This window comes from Festucalex cinctus, chromosome 2 (genome assembly GCF_051991245.1).
Source record: "Festucalex cinctus isolate MCC-2025b chromosome 2, RoL_Fcin_1.0, whole genome shotgun sequence".
Classification (NCBI taxonomy): Eukaryota; Metazoa; Chordata; class Actinopteri; order Syngnathiformes; family Syngnathidae; genus Festucalex; species Festucalex cinctus.
Window position 1 is genome coordinate 42,252,667 of NC_135412.1, and position 19,614 is coordinate 42,272,280.

The 19,614-nt window shown below is 37.9% G+C and overlaps 1 protein-coding gene across 7 annotated transcripts in view; it reads left to right on the top strand.

The window, feature by feature from the left end:
* cacna1db (calcium channel, voltage-dependent, L type, alpha 1D subunit, b) overlaps nt 1–19,614 on the top strand; it is a 240,290-nt gene that overhangs the window by 217,349 nt on the left and 3,327 nt on the right. For 6 of the 7 annotated variants that reach the window (XM_077515154.1, XM_077515156.1, XM_077515157.1 and 3 more), the window contains 22 exons: nt 582–783; nt 869–1,027; nt 1,118–1,228; nt 2,481–2,558; nt 4,325–4,366; nt 4,921–5,049; nt 5,151–5,216; nt 6,559–6,650; nt 6,738–6,897; nt 6,978–7,105; nt 9,534–9,630; nt 10,464–10,566; nt 10,693–10,794; nt 13,661–13,797; nt 13,922–14,038; nt 14,133–14,566; nt 14,740–14,766; nt 15,876–16,019; nt 16,133–16,290; nt 17,120–17,232; nt 17,316–17,450; nt 18,396–18,572. In XM_077515154.1, the coding sequence (XP_077371280.1) occupies nt 582–783; nt 869–1,027; nt 1,118–1,228; nt 2,481–2,558; nt 4,325–4,366; nt 4,921–5,049; nt 5,151–5,216; nt 6,559–6,650; nt 6,738–6,897; nt 6,978–7,105; nt 9,534–9,630; nt 10,464–10,566; nt 10,693–10,794; nt 13,661–13,797; nt 13,922–14,038; nt 14,133–14,566; nt 14,740–14,766; nt 15,876–16,019; nt 16,133–16,290; nt 17,120–17,232; nt 17,316–17,450; nt 18,396–18,572 (2,911 nt within the window). The remainder of the gene's footprint in view (nt 1–581; nt 784–868; nt 1,028–1,117; nt 1,229–2,480; nt 2,559–4,324; nt 4,367–4,920; nt 5,050–5,150; nt 5,217–6,558; nt 6,651–6,737; nt 6,898–6,977; nt 7,106–9,533; nt 9,631–10,463; nt 10,567–10,692; nt 10,795–13,660; nt 13,798–13,921; nt 14,039–14,132; nt 14,567–14,739; nt 14,767–15,875; nt 16,020–16,132; nt 16,291–17,119; nt 17,233–17,315; nt 17,451–18,395; nt 18,573–19,614) is intronic. The other variant, XM_077515155.1, reaches the window with a different exon arrangement.

The window sequence follows — 19,614 nt, forward strand, 5'->3', positions numbered from 1 at the left end:
TTACTCACATTCACTCATACACCTCGGTTGCTGGACAATTGGATCACTATAGTGCTGGTTGCATGAACTGTGACTACATTTTTGCGCAAGTGAACTGTGAATATGCGATTGCCAACAAATGAACTTCATATTGCAGAACTTTGGAAATTATCAATCAGATAGTTCAATCCGTGCCTCGATAAAGAGTTGTTCCCTTCTTTTCCCTTCTTTTCTTTATTTTGGTTCTTCATGGTAAATGATTGAAAATTTATTATTTGCATTGAATGGCCATTCATTTTTTCTTGTACATAAGTGTATATTTGTCCTGTCCACTAGGGTTGTTGTTGTTGTTCACGCTGTAATTTAATACATGGTGAAATTACCAAACACAAGTTTTAGTCTCTGCCTCCTCTCTTCCCGAGCCGGACCTTACTCTTCTGACACCTAGCCTATTCTTACTTCTGTACTTTTGTTACAATATGCAGCAAATATTGGCTACACTCAGCTTCTACTTATTGCTATGAAGATATTACTAGTAGAAGCATTGGTGTAGGTCTGCCCTGTTTTATGCTTTTCTGTTGTGTTTGTTTCCCCCCCCACAGTCTCTTATACAAGGCCATCGACTCTAACCGTGAAAACATGGGTCCCATCTACAACTACCGCATTGAGATATCCATCTTCTTCATCATCTATATTATCATAATTGCCTTCTTCATGATGAACATCTTTGTTGGTTTCGTTATTGTCACCTTCCAGGAGCAAGGTGAGAAGGAATACAAGAACTGTGAGCTGGACAAGAACCAGGTACGTGGAACCACTATATTAGTTATTTTAAAAATACATCTATGGACTAAAGTATTTGTCTTTCTCTACTTCCCAATCGCTCCAGCGCCAATGTGTGGAGTATGCTCTCAAAGCCCGGCCCCTGCGTCGCTACATACCCAAAAACCCATACCAGTACAAGTTCTGGTATGTGGTCAACTCCACCGGCTTTGAGTATGTCATGTTTGTACTAATCATCCTCAACACCCTCTGTCTGGCAATACAGGTAAGAATGCTTTTGAATATCAATCTTCACACTCAGTCTTGATTCTTGTTTCACCTTTGGTGATCTGATGTGTGCGTTGCCTCTTTGCAGCACCATGGCCAGTCTCACCTGTTCAACTACGCCATGGACATCCTGAACATGGTCTTCACTGGTGTTTTCACTGTTGAGATGATATTCAAGCTGATTGCCTTCAAGCCCAGAGTGAGTCTGGTGTGCTGTGGGGGTGAATAGAATTCCAGAAGCTGCTATTAAAACTGTAGATGGACATTTTGATTACATAAAATGTCTGGTATTTAATAGTCCTGTCAGTTAAAGCGTTAGCTAATTAATTAATCAATAACAAAAAATTATCGCATTAATCATGCATTAATGCAGATTAATCACACTATTAATTTTGACAACAGATAATCATTTAGCTTGACAGCGTATAGCTATGCTAAAGGTAGCGCAGGTTGTTTTTGAGCAGTAAACACAACTTCATGCATTTAGGCTTTATTTAATACATGTTTGTGCTTGACATTCAGAATATTTGTTCATGTCAAAATATTGGGGTCATTTTTTCCTTCATTTGAAATTATGCAAGTAATTAACTGATTAGTAAAAGAGGAGGATGAGCGTGTGCAGTGGATCAAAAATGTTGAAGACATCCTCATAACATTAAAAGTTGAAAGAATGATCACATAACAGGTGATCTTTAAATTTGGTGGGCAAAAAATGCTGATAAAAATGCATTTTCAACTAAGCGATTCATCGTGATTAATCAACATTCTAAGATGTGATTACTGGTACTGTAATCTGATTAAAAAACATAGTTTGACAGCTCTGCATTTTAGTTTAAAGAAAAAAGGCAACAGGATGACACAACCGCAGAAATAAAAGCAGCAAGGTCTGAAGCTCTGTGCTTCTCATCTTCACATTTAAATGCCGAAGAAATAATTGGCCTGGCTGCCAATAAAAGTGTGACTAATTCTTGAGAAATATGAGCATAATGATTTGAAGACTGTGTATTGTCTATGGGTCCTGCACATTAGAAACTGTCTATGTAGCATTTAGCATTAGCATAACTTAACTTTACTGTAATAATGTAAACTTTAAATGAATTTCACATGAACGACAAAAGCACACAAATGTCAAAAATTACAAAATGATAGTTTAATAATGATTTAATGATGATATCTCAAAGTATAGTGTGCTATATCTCATGTTCTTACCAGCGTAGATGTTCCCCTATTTCTTCCCTGATAGATCCCTCAAGTAAACGGTGACGTTTTGATCTGACGACAATCCCTCTTTTCCACTTAACAGCCCTCATGCACTCTTCCTCTCCCTCTTACTTCCCTACCTCGGCCCTGCATTCCTTTTTACCCCCCCCCCCCCCCCCCCCCCCACACACACACACACCCACTTCTTTTGTTTCCTCCTCCTGCTGGCTGTGCATGGTCGCCCTATTCAGGGCTATGTCGGGGACGCCTGGAACGTCTTCGACGCCCTGGTGGTGATTGGCAGTGTAGTCGACATCATACTCAGCCAGGTAGAGAGACGCCAGTATGTTCGGCTTTGTCTTGTACTGCCTCCACCACTTGCCGCTTCTTTCCTTAGTACCTTCTCGCTTTTCCTTCCAATCTCTTTTTATTTCATTTTTTACCACCAGACGGTAAATAGAGATGTCAATGTTGACACGATGCATGAAAAAGTCTAATGACTCATGCTGGAAATTGAACAGGAAGTCGGACATTTTGGGCCAATTGTAGGATTTATACTTCCACAAACTCCTACTAGTGAATCAAGTATCCTAGTGGGCAGAACTTTGCGTCAAGGTTTGATGATCATTTTGCACATTCAGCATTAAAGCAAAGTTGTTCATCTCTGCTTACAGCTGATGATTATTATTATTTTGATTATATTTCTTTTCTGTCCTGCCCCCCCCCCCCCCCCTCTCTCTCTCTCTCTCTCTCTCTCCTCTCTCTCTCTCTCTCTCTCTCTCTCTCTCTCTTCTCTCTCTCTCTCTCTCTCTCTCTCTCTCTCTCTCTCTCTCTCTCTCTCTCTCTCTCTCTCTCTCTCTCTCTCTCTCTCTCTCTCTTCTCTCTCCTCTCTCTCTCTCTCTCTCCTCTCTCTCTCTCTCTCTCTCTCCTCTCTCTCTCTCTCTCCTTTTTTCTTTTTTTCTTTTTTCTTTTTTTGTCTTGTGGCTTGCAGAATTATTTTGCTGATGCATGGAAACACTTTTGATGCCTTAATTGTTGTGGGTAGCGTGGTTGACATTGCCATCACTGAGATCAATGTAAGTAATCACGCATGCATGTCTGTTTGCAACTGTTTATCTAACTGCAGATGGTCGGGGGCTTGATTTAGCTTCCAAGTCAAGATTACAACCTTTCTTTTATTAATTTATTTTATGAATTTTCTAAGTGCAAATTATTTTACAGTGCCCACAAATGACTTAAAGCATACACCATTTATTTATTTATTTATTTATTCATTCATTCATTCATTTACAGTAATTGTCTCACACTGAATTGTCTTGAAGTGATTACTAAATAAGTCCAAACATTTATTTTCATCATTCCTACCAGTGCCACTTTTGGCACATTTAACCACGGATGGTTAACTCATCATTTTCGCTAAAATCATGTAAAATTACTTAGTTAATGTCACATTCCAATTAACTTTTACAAGGGATCAAATTTCAAGTCAAGTCAAATAAAGTGCTTTTCAATCTCAGTCTATTTTAGACATTGAACCATGAGACATTTCAAACTGAATTCATATTTTTATACTCACATTCGAGGCACCTCAATGGAAAGTCAGAAATTAATCAAGCGTGGCATTTAACGACTTAAACATATTTTCTTTTTATGGTATGTAAATAATATGACAAATTTTAACATGTTTTTTTTTTGTAAAACTTTTAGTTAGCAAATTCATGGGTAATAATATTAATTGTGTTATGGCACTGAAAATATAATTTCAGTTAAAAAGCTCTCATTTCTACATTATAACAGAACCATACTGTACAGTACTGTGGATGGCAGTCTAATACACTTATCACACTGTATGTGATGTAACAAAACTTTCATGTTTTTATGTATACATTTATATGTTATGTACATTAATTTGTGTTTTTATCATGAGTTACTCATATCAGGAAGCTTTTGCTTGTATCGCTGACAATGTTTTCTATTTGTCGTCTAAATTTGAATAAACACTTATACCAACTGCTCAAGTGAAGATGCATACAGAAGTATTTTGTCTTGATCTGGATGATGTAACTCCAATTAACTTCAGGTTTTTGGTTTTAAGTCGGCAGCGCTCCCTGTCGTCAAGGTGATAGTGGAACCAGGGGTAAGAAGAAGCCCCGCCTCTTTCATTTCAACTCCAAACTCCAAAAATATTTGGTCACTGGAAAAAAAAAAAAAAAAGACTGAAATATTGTGCACGCTGTCATTTCATGTATTTTGAGAGGATCTTTGAAATTTGGTTTTCGTTAAATGATCAGCCGACATGTTTGATGCATGGCGTGAGACATTATTGTTGTTCATTTCAACAAGTGTTTGCATCCACTTGACAAATAATTGAAGTCATGAAGTCATCAGACTTGCTGTTTCTTGCATTTACGGTCTGATTGTTGGACTGTGGGCTATAAAATTCTTTAGAAAGTTTTGTGAGGCATTCAGGTGTGTTCATGGCATGCTGTTGTTCTGCATGCGTCCTAATTGTTGTCATTGCCACGATCAGGAAGTTCGAAATCTTCCACATATCATTTACTGAAATGTGCCTGTTTCACTAAATCAGGTTTAAATGAAGTTGAACAGATGGGTTTGAATTGCACGTTTTTATACTTCTTAATTTGTATGACCAGGATAATTAATCCTTCAATGTATATCACCGTTATGCAGAACACTGAAGACAGTGCTCGCATCTCTATCACCTTCTTCCGCCTCTTTCGAGTGATGCGATTGGTCAAATTGTTGAGCAGGGGCGATGGCATCCGGACGCTGCTGTGGACTTTTATCAAATCCTTTCAGGTGAGGCTAAAATGCAAAAAAATGTTTTGACAGTAATAAAAATAAATTTTTGTTGAGTGTATTTATCAGATGCCGTTCCTTTCTTCGTCTTCTACCTCCAGGCTCTCCCCTATGTTGCACTTCTGATAGCCATGCTGTTCTTCATCTATGCAGTAATTGGAATGCAGGTGAGGTATTCTTTTGGGTACACAGAGTTTGCATGGAACAATATTTACAATTAAAACAGAGCTCAACAGATTCACTGCAGTCAGACAAAGACATACAAACACCTCAGTTAATCGTGGGTGCGATACAATTTGAATAAATAAACATTTCACCCCAAACAGACACCACCTTATCCCCTCAGAAAAGATCATAACACAGTGGTGCCACTAGGACTAGGTCATTGTAAGGTGACCTTAATTACTATTAATTCAAACCCAAAATGTGTAAACATGTTTTTTAATACTTTGTCCTTCACTCTCAAAAACCTATTTACACATTTTTTTTTAACTCATTTGCACCCAAAAAGGAGTACATATGTTCTATTTTAAATGTTTTAAGTGTCCCAAAGACGTATTTATACATTTTATTTTATTTTATTTATGCTAGAAGATACAGAAGGCTTTGATGCAACCTCTGAACTGCAGAGAACGGGTGAAGCAATGGTAGTTATTGAAAAAACGGCCAGCAGGTGGGAGCAGAGTATAAGAGATCAACTAGGGCCATTGAAAACAAGCTGATTTCCCCACAATTCTCAGCAGATTTGTCAATAATGATGAAGCTTAGCTATATCCTAATGCTAATTGCTGCAAAACGGGAACAGACAGAAATATATATATATATTTTCCTGATGAAAGAAGAGACTAATCTTTCTTTTGGTAGGTTCCACGTTTTTATAGCAATAGAACACAATATTCTGTGGGCCTTGCAAAATCAGTCAAAATCCAGTAAAACAGCCGGGATCAAAGATGGTTGCTTCAGTGAAAATGGCTGGGAGTGAATGATGAGTTAAATGTTTTTTTTTTATGCAAGAGCATACAGAAGGCTTTGACGCAGGTTCTGACATGAAGAGGGGGCTTAAAGCAATGGTAGTTATTACAAAAAATGGCCAGCAGGTGGCAGCAGAGTATAAGAGATCAGCCAGTGCCATGTTGCAACAAGCTCTTTTTGTCAGTTTTCACCAGGAATGTGAATATAGATGAAACTTAGTTATACTCTAATGTTAATTGCTGCAGAACTGAAACAGATACAAATATATTTTTTTCCTGATGGAATAAGAGACTCTAGTCTTTCTTATTAATTCAATTATCACAATGATATTACAATGACCGTGTGTGAATGTGAGGCTTAAATTGTAAAGCGCTTTGGGCACCATATGGTGTAGTTAAAGCGCTATATAAAAAGACATATAATAATAAGATAAGTCAATTTACTATTTAATACAATATTGTACATTATATAGTAAGGTTTACATTATTATACACTGTTGTCATTATTATGTGTCATGTTTGACTTTACATGTTTCAGGTTTTTGGGAAAATAGCCATGGTGGATGGAACACAAATCAACCGCAACAATAACTTCCAAACGTTCCCTCAAGCTGTCCTTATGCTCTTCAGGTTTGCTTCTGTCACTTTGAATCAATGGTTACCGCAACAATTGTTAATGAGTTAGCACCATAACTTGTCGCTAATGTTGAATGTTAGATGTGCCACGGGCGAGGCCTGGCAGGAAATCATGCTGGCCTGTCTCCCTGGGAAGTTGTGCGATACCGAGTCGGACTACAACCCCGGCGAGGAGCGAACCTGTGGCAGCAGCTTCGCCATCATCTACTTCATCACCTTCTACATGCTTTGTGCTTTTCTGGTGATCTTGACGCATTCCACAAAACGACACAGGAGTCATAATGCAGGCACAAAAAAATCATGTTCATGTCCTGGTTTCAGATTATTAACCTGTTTGTTGCCGTCATCATGGATAATTTTGACTATCTCACCCGGGATTGGTCCATTCTTGGACCGCATCATCTTGATGAATTTAAACGCATCTGGTCCGAATATGACCCTGAAGCAAAGTGAGTACTTGGGACTTTGCCTTTTGCTGTGTATTTCCTTCAGAACTGGCCCACGCCGTAAGCAAAATTATATTTCGCTTACCTCTAATTCTGCCAATACTGTGATATTGTTTATTTATCATTCATACACCTACAATGTAAAAAAAAAAAAAAAAAAAAATGGGGGGTAAACAAATCATGTTTAAAAAAATGGTAGTTTTGCTGCAGCTGGGGTGCTAAAAAAAATAGTAAAATAACAGAAAATTACTTCTCATAAAATTACAGAAATGTGCTGTTATTAGGGTGGATTACTGGTTAGCAGCATGTCCGCCTCTGCATGTTCTCCCCGTGCCTGCGTTGGTCTTCTCTGGGTACTCCGGTCCCCTCCTACATTCCAAAGACATGCATGGCAGGTTAACTGGGCGCTCCGAATTGTCGCTAAGTGTGCTTGTGAGTGTGGATGGTTGTTCGTCGCTGTGTGCCCTGCGATTGGCTGGCAACCACTCCAGGGTGTCCCCCGCCTGCCCATTGCCAGCTCGGATAGGCTCCAGCACCTCCCACGACCCTTGTGAGGAACAAACGGTTCAAAAAATGGATGGATGGATGGATGCTGTTTTTAGTCGTTTTTAATTACATCATTTTATGAAAAGAGGATGTATACTGTATTTTCCGCACTATAAGGCGCACCTAAAAGCCTTAATTTTTTTCTAAAGCTGACCCTGCGCCTTATAATCCAGTGCGCCTTATATATGGATCAATATTGAGCCGCAACAGGTCTCACTGTCAAGACGCTATCGGTGACCCTGCACGATCGGTGACGCGCATGCCCAGAAGATCCCGCCATCTTGGATCGCGAGCTAATACTAATACTTTACCTCAGAGAAAATAATAAAACAGCTGTTTATTCATTTTGGGAGTGAATGGAGTTGTCAGAAAGCTGGTTTGTAATCTATTCATAAAGTTTGACTTACCTATATGACTGTTTTGTTGACATTCCCTTTAGCACAGCACCATCTAATGGATGCATAATGTAACCCCAGCCTCTACTGTAGCGCCTTATATATGGAAAAATTTGTAAAATATGTCATTAATTGAAGGTGCGCCTTATAGTGCAGTGCGCCTTATATATGGAAACAGTTTGAAAATATATCATACATTGAAGTTGCGCCTTATAATGAGGTGCGCCTTATAGTGCGGGAAATACGGTAATCATTTGCGTTTGATGTAACATAACAGTATAAAAACTGTTGAAAAAATAGATATTGGGTTTAAAATTGCGAGAATGCACTGTTATGATAATTACTTTATATAGCGCTTTTCCAGTGAATGGAGTCAATGGAGTTGTCAGAAAGCTGGTTTGTAATCTATTCATAAAGTTTGACTTACCTATATGACTGTTTTGTTGACATTCCCTTTAGCACAGCACCATCTAATGGATGCATAATGTAACCCCAGCCTCTACTGTAGCGCCTTTATATATGGAAAAATTTGTAAAATATGTCATTAATTGAAGGTGCGCCTTATAATGTGGTGCGCCTTATAGTGCAGTGCGCCTTATATATGGAAAAAGTTTGAAAATATATCATACATTGACGGTGCGCCTTATAATGAGGTGCGCCTTATAGTGCGGGAAATACGGTAATCATTTGCGTTTGATGTAACATAACAGTATAAAAACTGTTGAAAAAATAGATATTGGGTTTAAAATTGCGAGAATGCACTGTTATGATAATTAATTTATATAGCGCTTTTCCACCTTACGAGGCCCTCAAAACGCTTTACATTTTTGACTACTTATTCATCTTCTGATGACGCAGTATCACAAATTCAGGATCTTGCTCAAGGATACTTCGACATGGTCACAAAAGGGATCAAACCGCCAACCTCAGGGATACTAGACGACCACTCTACCACTGAACCACGCCACCGCTGTTTTAAGTAATTTTAGGATACATGGAATGTATATATTTTCAATAAAAATGCCAAAGAATCGTAAAATTACAATTTTTTGATTTTTTATTGAATTATTTTAACAATAAATATACCGATATGTATTTCTTATGCTTTTTTTTGTTTGTTTGTTTTTTTGTAGAAGAACTACATAACTATATAACTATATATATATTGCGTTTTCACAGTTACAGTGATTTCATGTTATTTTACATTTAACATATGAGATTACACCTACAGTCTATTTTTGAAAATGAAATGTTATTTTAAAAATATAGGAAACATCTGTAAAATAAATAATAAATAATAAATAATCAGTGAAACTGTTATTTTAGTTTTTTTTTTACAGTGTACTATAAACTTATTTAAAGTCAACACTGTGCATTATCCTATTATGAATAGTTCTCTAATGCTCTGATTTGTTTTTAATAGTGGTTCCTCGTTAGTCTTTAATTTTCTTGTTATATTCTTATTAATTATTGATTTGTGTTCCTGGCAGAGGCAGGATAAAACACCTGGATGTGGTGACATTGCTGAGGAGGATCCAACCTCCTCTTGGCTTTGGCAAGCTTTGCCCACACAGGGTGGCCTGCAAGGTGTGTAGTATATATGATGCTGTATGAAAGCGCTATATAAATAAAGTTGAGTTGAGTAACATTACACATGATAGATTAGCCTCCCTAAGTGATCCTAATATTTCTCACCTGTGAATTCAATAAGTGATAGCTAAAATTAACATCATGTTGAATTCAGATCCAGGTTTTCCCACAACACTTATATAACTAATTTGACTTTAATATAAGTGTGCTAACATGTAAAATGTGATTTTCTATGTTATTTAAATTAAACTTGTTCCAAAATGTGGATTTCTGGATAATATTCACATGAACTACCTGCTTCTGATTATCCAAATACATAGAAATGTATTTAGGAATGGACAGCATTTGATAGCGATCAGGTTTGTTAAAAGTTAAAAGTAAATTTGAAATCTGAAATCTTAAATGTCTAAAATAAATAACTAATAATAATAATAATAATAATAATGATAAGTAAAAAAACTAATCTAATTGCAATTCCCCCAAAAAATATTGAGATTGTGATTTAATATGCAATTATTTTTTTTCCAAGGTCCTTTTCCCATGTATTTTAATAACAAACACAAGAAATATAGTAATAAAAATGTGTTTTGGTCTTATTAAAAAAAAAAAAATAACTGAATAAATACCCAAATATCATGGCAGGTATGCGTATATAGTAAAAATGTTTGCAGGAACAGACAAATATCTCAAATGACAACCCCGAGCAAAGCAAATATAACATTCTTAAAACAATAATACTGTAGATTTGATTTGTAATGTGGTTTAAAATGTATATGAGTAGTGCACATTGTATCTATCCTCTCTGATGTTTGATTCATGAACATGTGCAGCGTCTGGTTGCGATGAACATGCCTCTGAACAGCGATGGCACAGTTATGTTTAATGCCACCTTGTTTGCACTGGTGCGCACTGCTCTCAAGATTAAAACAGAAGGTGAGTCCAAACCTTATTATCGTTATAATCCCAGCTTAATTTTTTTATTGATAGCCTTGTCAAAGTGCCAAAAGTAGCCCGCAAATATGAAAGAGTGAATTTCCCTTCCTGAATCTTGTCTCCAAGGTAACCTAGAACAAGCTAACGAGGAGCTGAGGGCTGTGATCAAGAAGATCTGGAAAAGGACCAGCATGAAACTGTTGGATCAAGTAGTGCCCCCTGCAGGTGGTGAGTGGTCACTACACCCCAAAGGAATACCACTCGGTGCCCTGCTCTTCTCGCGTCTTCTATTTTGGAAGCCAAGTTTATAAGTAGTTAGTGCTTTTGTGGCTTTACTACCAGTAATATTTTACTATTTAATCTTAACTCAAGCCTGTAGTTTCCGTCCCAAGTTGCTGACATGCTTCGGTGTTGTGTTCTAGACGCCAAACATCAACTGCATGTTTACCGTATATTAGCTTAACCCTACGTCTGCCTTCTTCTGCTTTTAACTTTGTGTCAGGCTTCTCTTTCCCACAGCTTGCTTTGCTCAGTCACACACTTAGCCTTTTCTCTTTCTGCCTCTCTGGGCAGTGCTGTTTTAGTCTGGTGACATGAGAATGCTTAACGCTTACTTGGCTTAAAAGTTCACAAGGCTCTGCTTGGGGAAAAAAAAGGACCTGTACATAATCCTCAGTTGGTAAAATACACGCATGAGTGTGCGTAAATCATTTAAATTTCTAGTACAATTTTTGCCTCATTCAAATCATAGTGTCAAAATGGCATGGCACAAATCAAATTCTCTAAAAACATATGTAAGAATTTTTCAATACTACATTCATTTATACAACACACAGACCACACATCCGATCAGACCTATATCCAAACGAAAAAGTAAATTCACAGGTTTGCTTTCTGAACAGAGCCTTGTGTCGTTTTCTTCAACTGTGTTGCGTGATGCATGGAAAACCTCCATTGCTTGAAAATGGATCACCATCAATATGCGCCCCAAATGGCATCATCCATGCTTCCATCTTCAAGCATCCATCACCCTTACTTGGTTCTTCATTTATTAAAAAGGTCCAGGAAAAGGTGATGATGGAAGTACAGTTCTGTGTTTTTACAAGAACGACAAAACATGTTTACTGGACCCCTCGATTCAGCTGAACTTCAGTCTTTCAGTTTCTCCCCACTGAAATTTAGTCGCCTGTTTTCCCTCTGACCAGCTAAGCCAGCTTCACAGTTTGCTTCTAATTACCCAAATGGGGCAATACGCAACTTCTATGTAAACATAAATAAATCCCTGCTGTACTGTTACTCCTCTGATACGCCAATGCATTGTGAAACAGTTAGTGACAAGTCATCTGAGTGAATCAGACCTGAAGAGCTTCCCTGCATGGCAGATGGCGTCCTGTCATTTTCTTCTTCATTGCTGGCTGTCCTCTAGTTCTTTTCTGTGTCTCAAGATGAGAGCTTCAGTTGACTGCTTGCTGCTTGTTGTAACAACATTGCAACCTTCACAACCTGTAAAAATAGCAATTGTCAAGCAACAATGAGGCATCTGTTATTTGTTACCTTGATATTTTTTAATAGCCATTCACTGACCAAAAGCATATGCATGTGGTAAAAACTGTTGTGCTGAAAACTAGGTTAAATATAGCTCCACCATGACATACAACGATGCACCAATTGCTACTTTCCCATTAGCCATGGCATTGTCGCCATCATGTGAAATGTTAGGAAGTTGAAAATGACCACAAAAGTAGCCTAGAACCAAGAATGTAGGGTCCGACCGATTAATCAACCGATTATTGGCCTTCAAACATCAACCAAAACAATCGGCCAAATGGCCTATTATTTTTCCCTTAAAACGTTATGAAGAAAAGTTTACAACGCTGTGAAAGTACCCTTAATGCACCATTTTTCTTGCGTAGCATTAGCAACGAGCAAGTGTGTAGCGTCTGTTATTCTGGTTATTCTGTTGTGCCGAAGCGCCCTTTAAGCTTTTTAATGACACCGCAGTTGGAGTTAACTGTAAAACTAAATACATAACTTTAAGAATTACACCCACTGTATATTTAAATACAAAACATGCTTCGTAAAAAAAAAAAAAAAAAAAAAAAGAGAGAAGATATCGCGAGCCTAGCACTAACAGGAATTAGCAAATGGTAACAGGAAGTTAGCATCGACATCTGGAGTGTTTTTCCTTCAAATAATGAATATCCACACACAAGTCTTGTGGGAACACATTCCTACAGATGGGATAACACTATGCAAAGGCACAAATTCTTCACAATGTGTGAAAAACTAGTTATTCAATTGCAACTTTCTTCTGTACTCACTTTAAGTGTGTATGCTATGAATGCACGGCATGAGTTGCTATTATTTTAGTTTATTCTATTCTTATTTCAAGAATTTTTTATTTTTATTTTTATCTTAACACACATTTCCATATGACATGGCACGAAATGCAATCCCCAAGGTCCCAGGTTAGCCCAGTAAGTCCCAAGACTTATGAAAACAAGATAAAAATATATAAAAGAAAATGTTAATGCTTTACAGCAGTTGTAAACAAATAAGAATGGTTTTATTATTGACACATACATCTATACAATAACCTTGTACATTTCATAAAAATTTTTTTATATGGACTTGTCATTCAAAGCAGAGAAGCTTAATAGCGAAAGTTTGTGCGTAATTGGCACCCATTGAAAAGGAATTGGGGAAGGGATTAATTTTATTTTACATATATTTTTAAATAATCGGCAGATTAATCGGTAATTGGTATTTTTTTTTTTCTGCCAAAAATCGGTATCAGCATCGGCCTAAAAAAATGCATATTGTTCGGGCCCAACCAAAAGCATGAAAAGGTGAGTTTTTAGTGACTAGGTGAGCATAGGTTCCACAGGAAAAAAATGTGACTTGGGAAATAGCGAACTGAGAATGGGATTGTGAGAAAGTATGAGCCAAGGCATTGCAGACTTGTATGTTCTACATTTGACTGGACACACACGCACATCCACCCACGCACAGGCGCACACAGAGAGGATGCGAGCGTTTTTGCGCCTTTGGTGTTGATTGGGGACCCCTCGGCGTGTGTGGTCTGTTCACTCAGATGACGAGGTAACAGTGGGGAAGTTCTATGCCACCTTCCTGATACAGGACTACTTCAGGAAGTTCAAGAGGCGCAAAGAGAAAGGCCTTGTGGGTATGCGCTCATTCGACAAGACTAACAGCACCATGGCTCTACAGGTGAGTACTGTCAAGCTGATTCCAAAAAATGAGTGAATTCCGATGAGTCACCCTCTTGGAAGAACTGTATTGGCAGCGCTATTTCCTTTTATGTTCTGTTTCATTCCATCTGACGTCTTTACAGGCTGGCCTGCGCACGCTACATGACATCGGACCTGAGATCCGACGAGCCATATCATGTGACTTGCAGGGCGAGGGGCTTGTAGATTTGACAGAGGAAGAAGATGAGGGAATTTACAGGGTATTCTATATTTTGTATACGTATAATCACAAACTGTTCTGTACTGTAGCCTACTTGTTTACTACAACTTTTTGTTCCTGGTATCTCTTTTCAGCGCAATGGCGGCCTTTTCGGTAACCATGTCAACCACATCAGTACGAATCTACGAGGCTCCACCCACCCGACCACCGTCACTCAACGTCCTCTACAGATCCTCCCCTTTTCCTGCAGTGCCTCAACAGAACCCGCCCAAGCGGGCGTTAGGAGCAATGATAGAAGCGAGGAGGCAGAAATGACCTCGTCACCTGTCCATTATAATCATCATCAGCACGCCTCTCATCAGTCTGACTACTCCTGCTTTAATTCCAATCACCAACAATCACCCGTACCCTCCAACGCCAACCTCAACAATGCCAACGTGCCCATGCTTCTGTCTGTGCCCCGTGGGAAGCAGCGGAAATGCTTGTTAGAGACAGACCGCCCGTCATCCACCAAAACGGGCTCACCGGTATCCACCCGTAAGAATCCTTGGAAGGCGCTCTCCATGAGGTCAGTTTTGGCCATGAGACATTTTTTTTCTAATAAGGGCTTACCAAAATGTGACCCCACAATGCAATGTGTTCACTGATGCCCTTATTTCTTTCTTCCTTTTCTATTACGGCTTCCTGTTCCATTTAACCATTTTTTTGGGCTGACCTCATGCACCCCTCAATTTGGAGCAGGAGGCACTGCTATGAGGCCTACATTAGGTACAGTATTATGCATAAAAAAAAAAGAAAAAAGAAAAAGGTCAAAGCAGCAGGTGCAAAATTAGCCATTAATTGAAAAATTGTGATTATTTAAAAAAAACTAAACTAGAAGAAGAAGAAGAAGAAGAAGAATTCTAGATGACTTCTTATTATTATTATTATTATTATTATTATCATCATCATCATCATCATCATCATCAGTCTTGTTATTTAATCAAGTAATTAAAATTTAGTTATTTTATTATTTAATCTGTCCCACTAAGAATTTATGATCAAGGTCTTCAAATATTTGCTGCATTTATTTTTCATTAATATTATTATTATTGTTTTATTTATTTATCTTTTTACCTAAAATATGTTTATTAAAATGCATGCATTCCATTTTTTTATTCAGTTGTCTTATTAAATATATCATTAATTGATTTATAGAAAGCAGGTGCAAAATTAGCACTTAATTGCAAAATTTTGATTATTTAAAAAATATATTCTCATCATCATAGTCATTTTTATTTAATCAAGTAATTAATATTTCTTTTATTTTTTAATCTGGCCTACTAAGCGTTTTCATATAGAAACAATAATATTTTACATAACATTTAAGAATTTGTTTTACAGTTCAGTCATATTTAACTTGAGTACAAAACATTTGCAATATTTTTTGTATTTTGTTTTAAAACATTTATTTACGTGAAATATCTTCACAGCTGTTACGTACACTGCATTTTAATTGCATCATTTTTTTAAACTAATATTTTTTAAGGTTTGTTTTTTATTTATTTATTTAGTGCATATGTTCAAACTGCATAATGTTACACTAGATTACAATAAAATTAAATATCCTTTTTAGGATACTGTCTTCTTTTTAATGAACATTTAGGTCTATTATGCTAGTTATTTTAACATTGATGGTCATGAACAGTAAAGTGTTTGAGAACCGCTGCCCTAGTTTGTCTGTCCCTTTCAAATATGACCCTTGAGCGCAGAAGTTTGTCCACCCTCTCATAGACAGTTCCAAACATTCAAAGTAAACATTCACCATCCAGTCATACCTGTCAAAAGACACTTTGGTTACTGGACTGATTGATACCTAACTGACCTTGGCTTGCCAGGTCAGAGGTTTGTAAGGGTCGCCGCGCCTCTGTTCAGAGGTCCGAGCCAGTGGAAGCGGACAGTGACGAGGAGCAGGGGTCAGGAGAGTACTACTACAGTGGGGACGAGTCCCATGAAGATGACATCATGCTCACACAGGACAGGTACAGTCAGTCACACCTGGTGACCAGCCACTAGTCAGTGACAGCCATTCAATGACTCTCTATACACGATTAGCTAGTATACGCCACTCACATAAATCATGTATTTTGCGCAGGCTGTCCAATAAAGACTCTCGCAACATGGAGGTCGTTTTGGACGCAGATGTCTTCAGCATGGAACAACAGTCAGATTGTTTCTATGACGATGACCAACAGCCCATATGTCAAGACAGTAGGCAGTCGCCTCGGAGATGGCTTTTAGCATCACCGCAAGGTATTCACGGTTCTTATAGTTTTGGAATTTTTCATTTTAATTAGTTTTTATTTCGTTTTGAGTTTTGTTATTTAAATTTAGTTAGTTTAAATTAGTTTTCAGGGTGTGTTTTTTTTGGTATTGGTTTTATTTAATAAATGTTTCGTTTTAGTTTAGTTTTAGTTAGTTTCAGTATTAGTTTTATTTTATTTTTTTATGTCTATGACTTGTGCACAATGTAAAAAAAAAAAAAAACACCATGGGAGTGACATCATCTGAAGGTGCTTTTCTATTGGCTGCTGCTAGATAACATCACTTCTGTGTGACACACTTTCAAATGTCCTTTTTCGGGTTAATATCAAACTAAATCTACTTAAAATCACATTTAAAATCACCCCCAAAGGCTCATGCATTAAATTAATGAACGTGACACACTATAAATTATACTGACCTTGATGAGTTTTCCTTCCCAGTTAAACCATCAAACATTCACACGCCAGTCACTTCATTATGTACACCTGCACAGTTTCTATTCAAAAGCTGTATAAAAATGATGCGTTCACAATATAATAATGGTCGACAAGTGAGGCAGTGGGCCGCCATATTGTGTGTTGGTGAAAAAACAACAACAACAACCACTTGGTAATCTAGGTTACTGCCTCCTGCAGGACTGGAGTGGAACTTTGTCATCCAGTTTTTGGAGTGTAATTACGATCAAGCTTCAGAATTATATTGGATCTCATGATATTGCACAAGGGTACCTAATAAAGTAAATATTCATATGTAGAATTCCACATTTGAAGACAGCCAACAAGTCACAGTATATAATACATGTTGTGTTTTCGCATAGCCCTCAACAGACCGACCTTCAGTTTCGAGTGTCTTCGCAGAAGAAGTAGTCAGGAGCAAGCTCCGCCCTCTCCTTCCTGCACAGCTCTTCCACTGCACCTGCTGCAGCAACAGGTACACGTTCCCTCAAACAAACACCCTTTTTTGGTTTAGTTACACCTTGTCTTTTCGACTTTCCTTTGTCCTTCTGCCTTCAGGTCATGGCGGTGGCTGGCCTGGACGCCAGTAAAGTTCAGCGCCTCTCTCCCACGCGGTCGGTCCACTCCTGGGCCACGCCCCCTGCTTCCCCGCTTGCCTACGATTCTTCGCCCTGCTACACGCCACTCATACAGGTGTGCTCAAACATTTGCTTACATGTAAAGGTCCTTTGCTTGGAACAGATGTGATACTTTGTACTTCTCAAGTTTTCTTTTCTTTTTCTACTGGGATTTTTTTTAGTTTTTCCTTGCCCTCTTGTGTTTCGATCAGGGGATGTCGTTCAACTGTTGACGGGACTTTGAGACTCTTTTGTTATTAAGGGCTCTATAAATAAGCTTGACTTGACTTCATACACTCAGTTAAATTCAGGTCAAAATGCATTTGGAGAAAGCTGTGTTAAGCCTTCACTGTTGATCAATAAGCAAGAAGTTGAGGATATGTAAGCTGTTGTTTTTATTAAAAAATAAATAAACAAATAAAAAATAAAAAAATAAATAAAATAATAATAATAATAATATTAACTCATTCACTGCCATTGATGGAAAAAAACATCAAATTATGCATTTTTGCAGGGCTGGCAGTCAAAGTGATACTAATTAGAAACCCAGCTAAAATCACATATCTTTAATCAGACTTTTCCTTTTATACTGAAGACATAAAAAAAAAAAAAAACTTGGCGTACATTTCAGCTTATTATTCAATTAAAGAATACATTTTAATCATTAATTCAATTCAATTCAAAATGTTTATTTTATTCTTTAAAAAAGAAATGAAATGAATTTTTCCGATGCTTGTATGGGTTTTCTCCATTTACTCTGCAGTCCACCCACTCTCCAAAAACCTGCACGTTAGGCAGCCTCTAAATTGTCAATTTCTTTGAATATTTGTTTGAAAGGTTGTTTGTCGATATGTGCCCTGCAATTTGTTGGTGACATTTTCAAAGTGTACCCACATCTCGCCCCAAATCAGCTGAGATAGGGTCCAGCTCACCCATGACCAGAAGGAGGACAAGCACTATGGGAGAAAAAATGAAAATGGGAGAATGTAAATATACTAAGATGAGAGTTGTGTGTCCTTAGGTGGACTGGAGGAGCTCGGGCAGTGTGGGCAACATCCCGGCCTCGGTGAAGAGGAGTTCGTGGTACACAGACAGCGCTCCCAGCCGCGGCCACTCTCCCTCACGACTCCAGCTTCCTGCGGAGACCTGCTCACATTTCCTGCAGAAGAGAGGCAGCGCCAACAGTCTAGTGGAGGCTGTAAGTGTTTTCTTTTTTCTCTTTATTAGCTAGTACAGGGATGACGTCAGAGCAATCTAAATAGTTGCTTAGCACAGTGATTCTCGACCACCATGTGACATAGTTGGGAAACTATCCAGTTTCACTAAATTTGCCCAATTTATTCTTTGTTTACTCCAAATACCGTATTTGTTCTTGATCATTGCCAGATAATCACCACTTCAGTATATGCACGTTTTGTAACATTCTTGTGTGCTCGTGTGCTCCACAAGATTTAAATGTCAAATTTGTACCTCGGCTCAGTGAGGATTGAGAAACACTTAGCTAGTAAATGCTTTGTATGGAAATTTATTGCTATAACAATAGTATAGCTGACCTTCAGGTTTTGAGGAAGTTGCTTCTGTAGCGATAATTGGGTCGTCTTTTGGACGAATTAATAATCTGAACGTTACAGAGGTCAATTGTAATTACTTCGATAACCTCTAGGGGCACCACGTTGGCTTTGCTTTGGTTAACAGGAGCAACCAACGACCAAAATCCATTCTTTATCAATCATTTATAATCTGAAGTCACTACACGCAATATTCAGTGGTTCGTTGTACTAACAAAAGAATAATAATCCACTCTGAAACACAGATGATTTAGGCGGAATAGAGTTAATAAAACATGCATTTATTTACGATTGTTACACTACAAAATCAAAACACTGCCTATATCTAACTAACAGAAGAAAAGAAATGAAATAAAGCTAATCAAAATAGGGAAAGAATGCGAACGAATAAGGAAACAGTAAAAGAGAAATTTAACTTGCCAGATCTGTGATATGTCTCAAATGTAAGTTGCACACAGTGTGATATGCCGAATTGGGGATCAAACGGTCACGGGTGCTGCGTCGAACAAGAAGAAACGGGAGGTCTTTGGAAAAGGCAAACCCTGATACGATCTGGCAGCCCAATCACATCTAGTACCGACACCGGGACGTAGATACGATGACATCATCAACATGTGCTGTGCTGTGACATCATCAACATGCGCCACCCAAGTAGAGTCAAAATTGCTTACC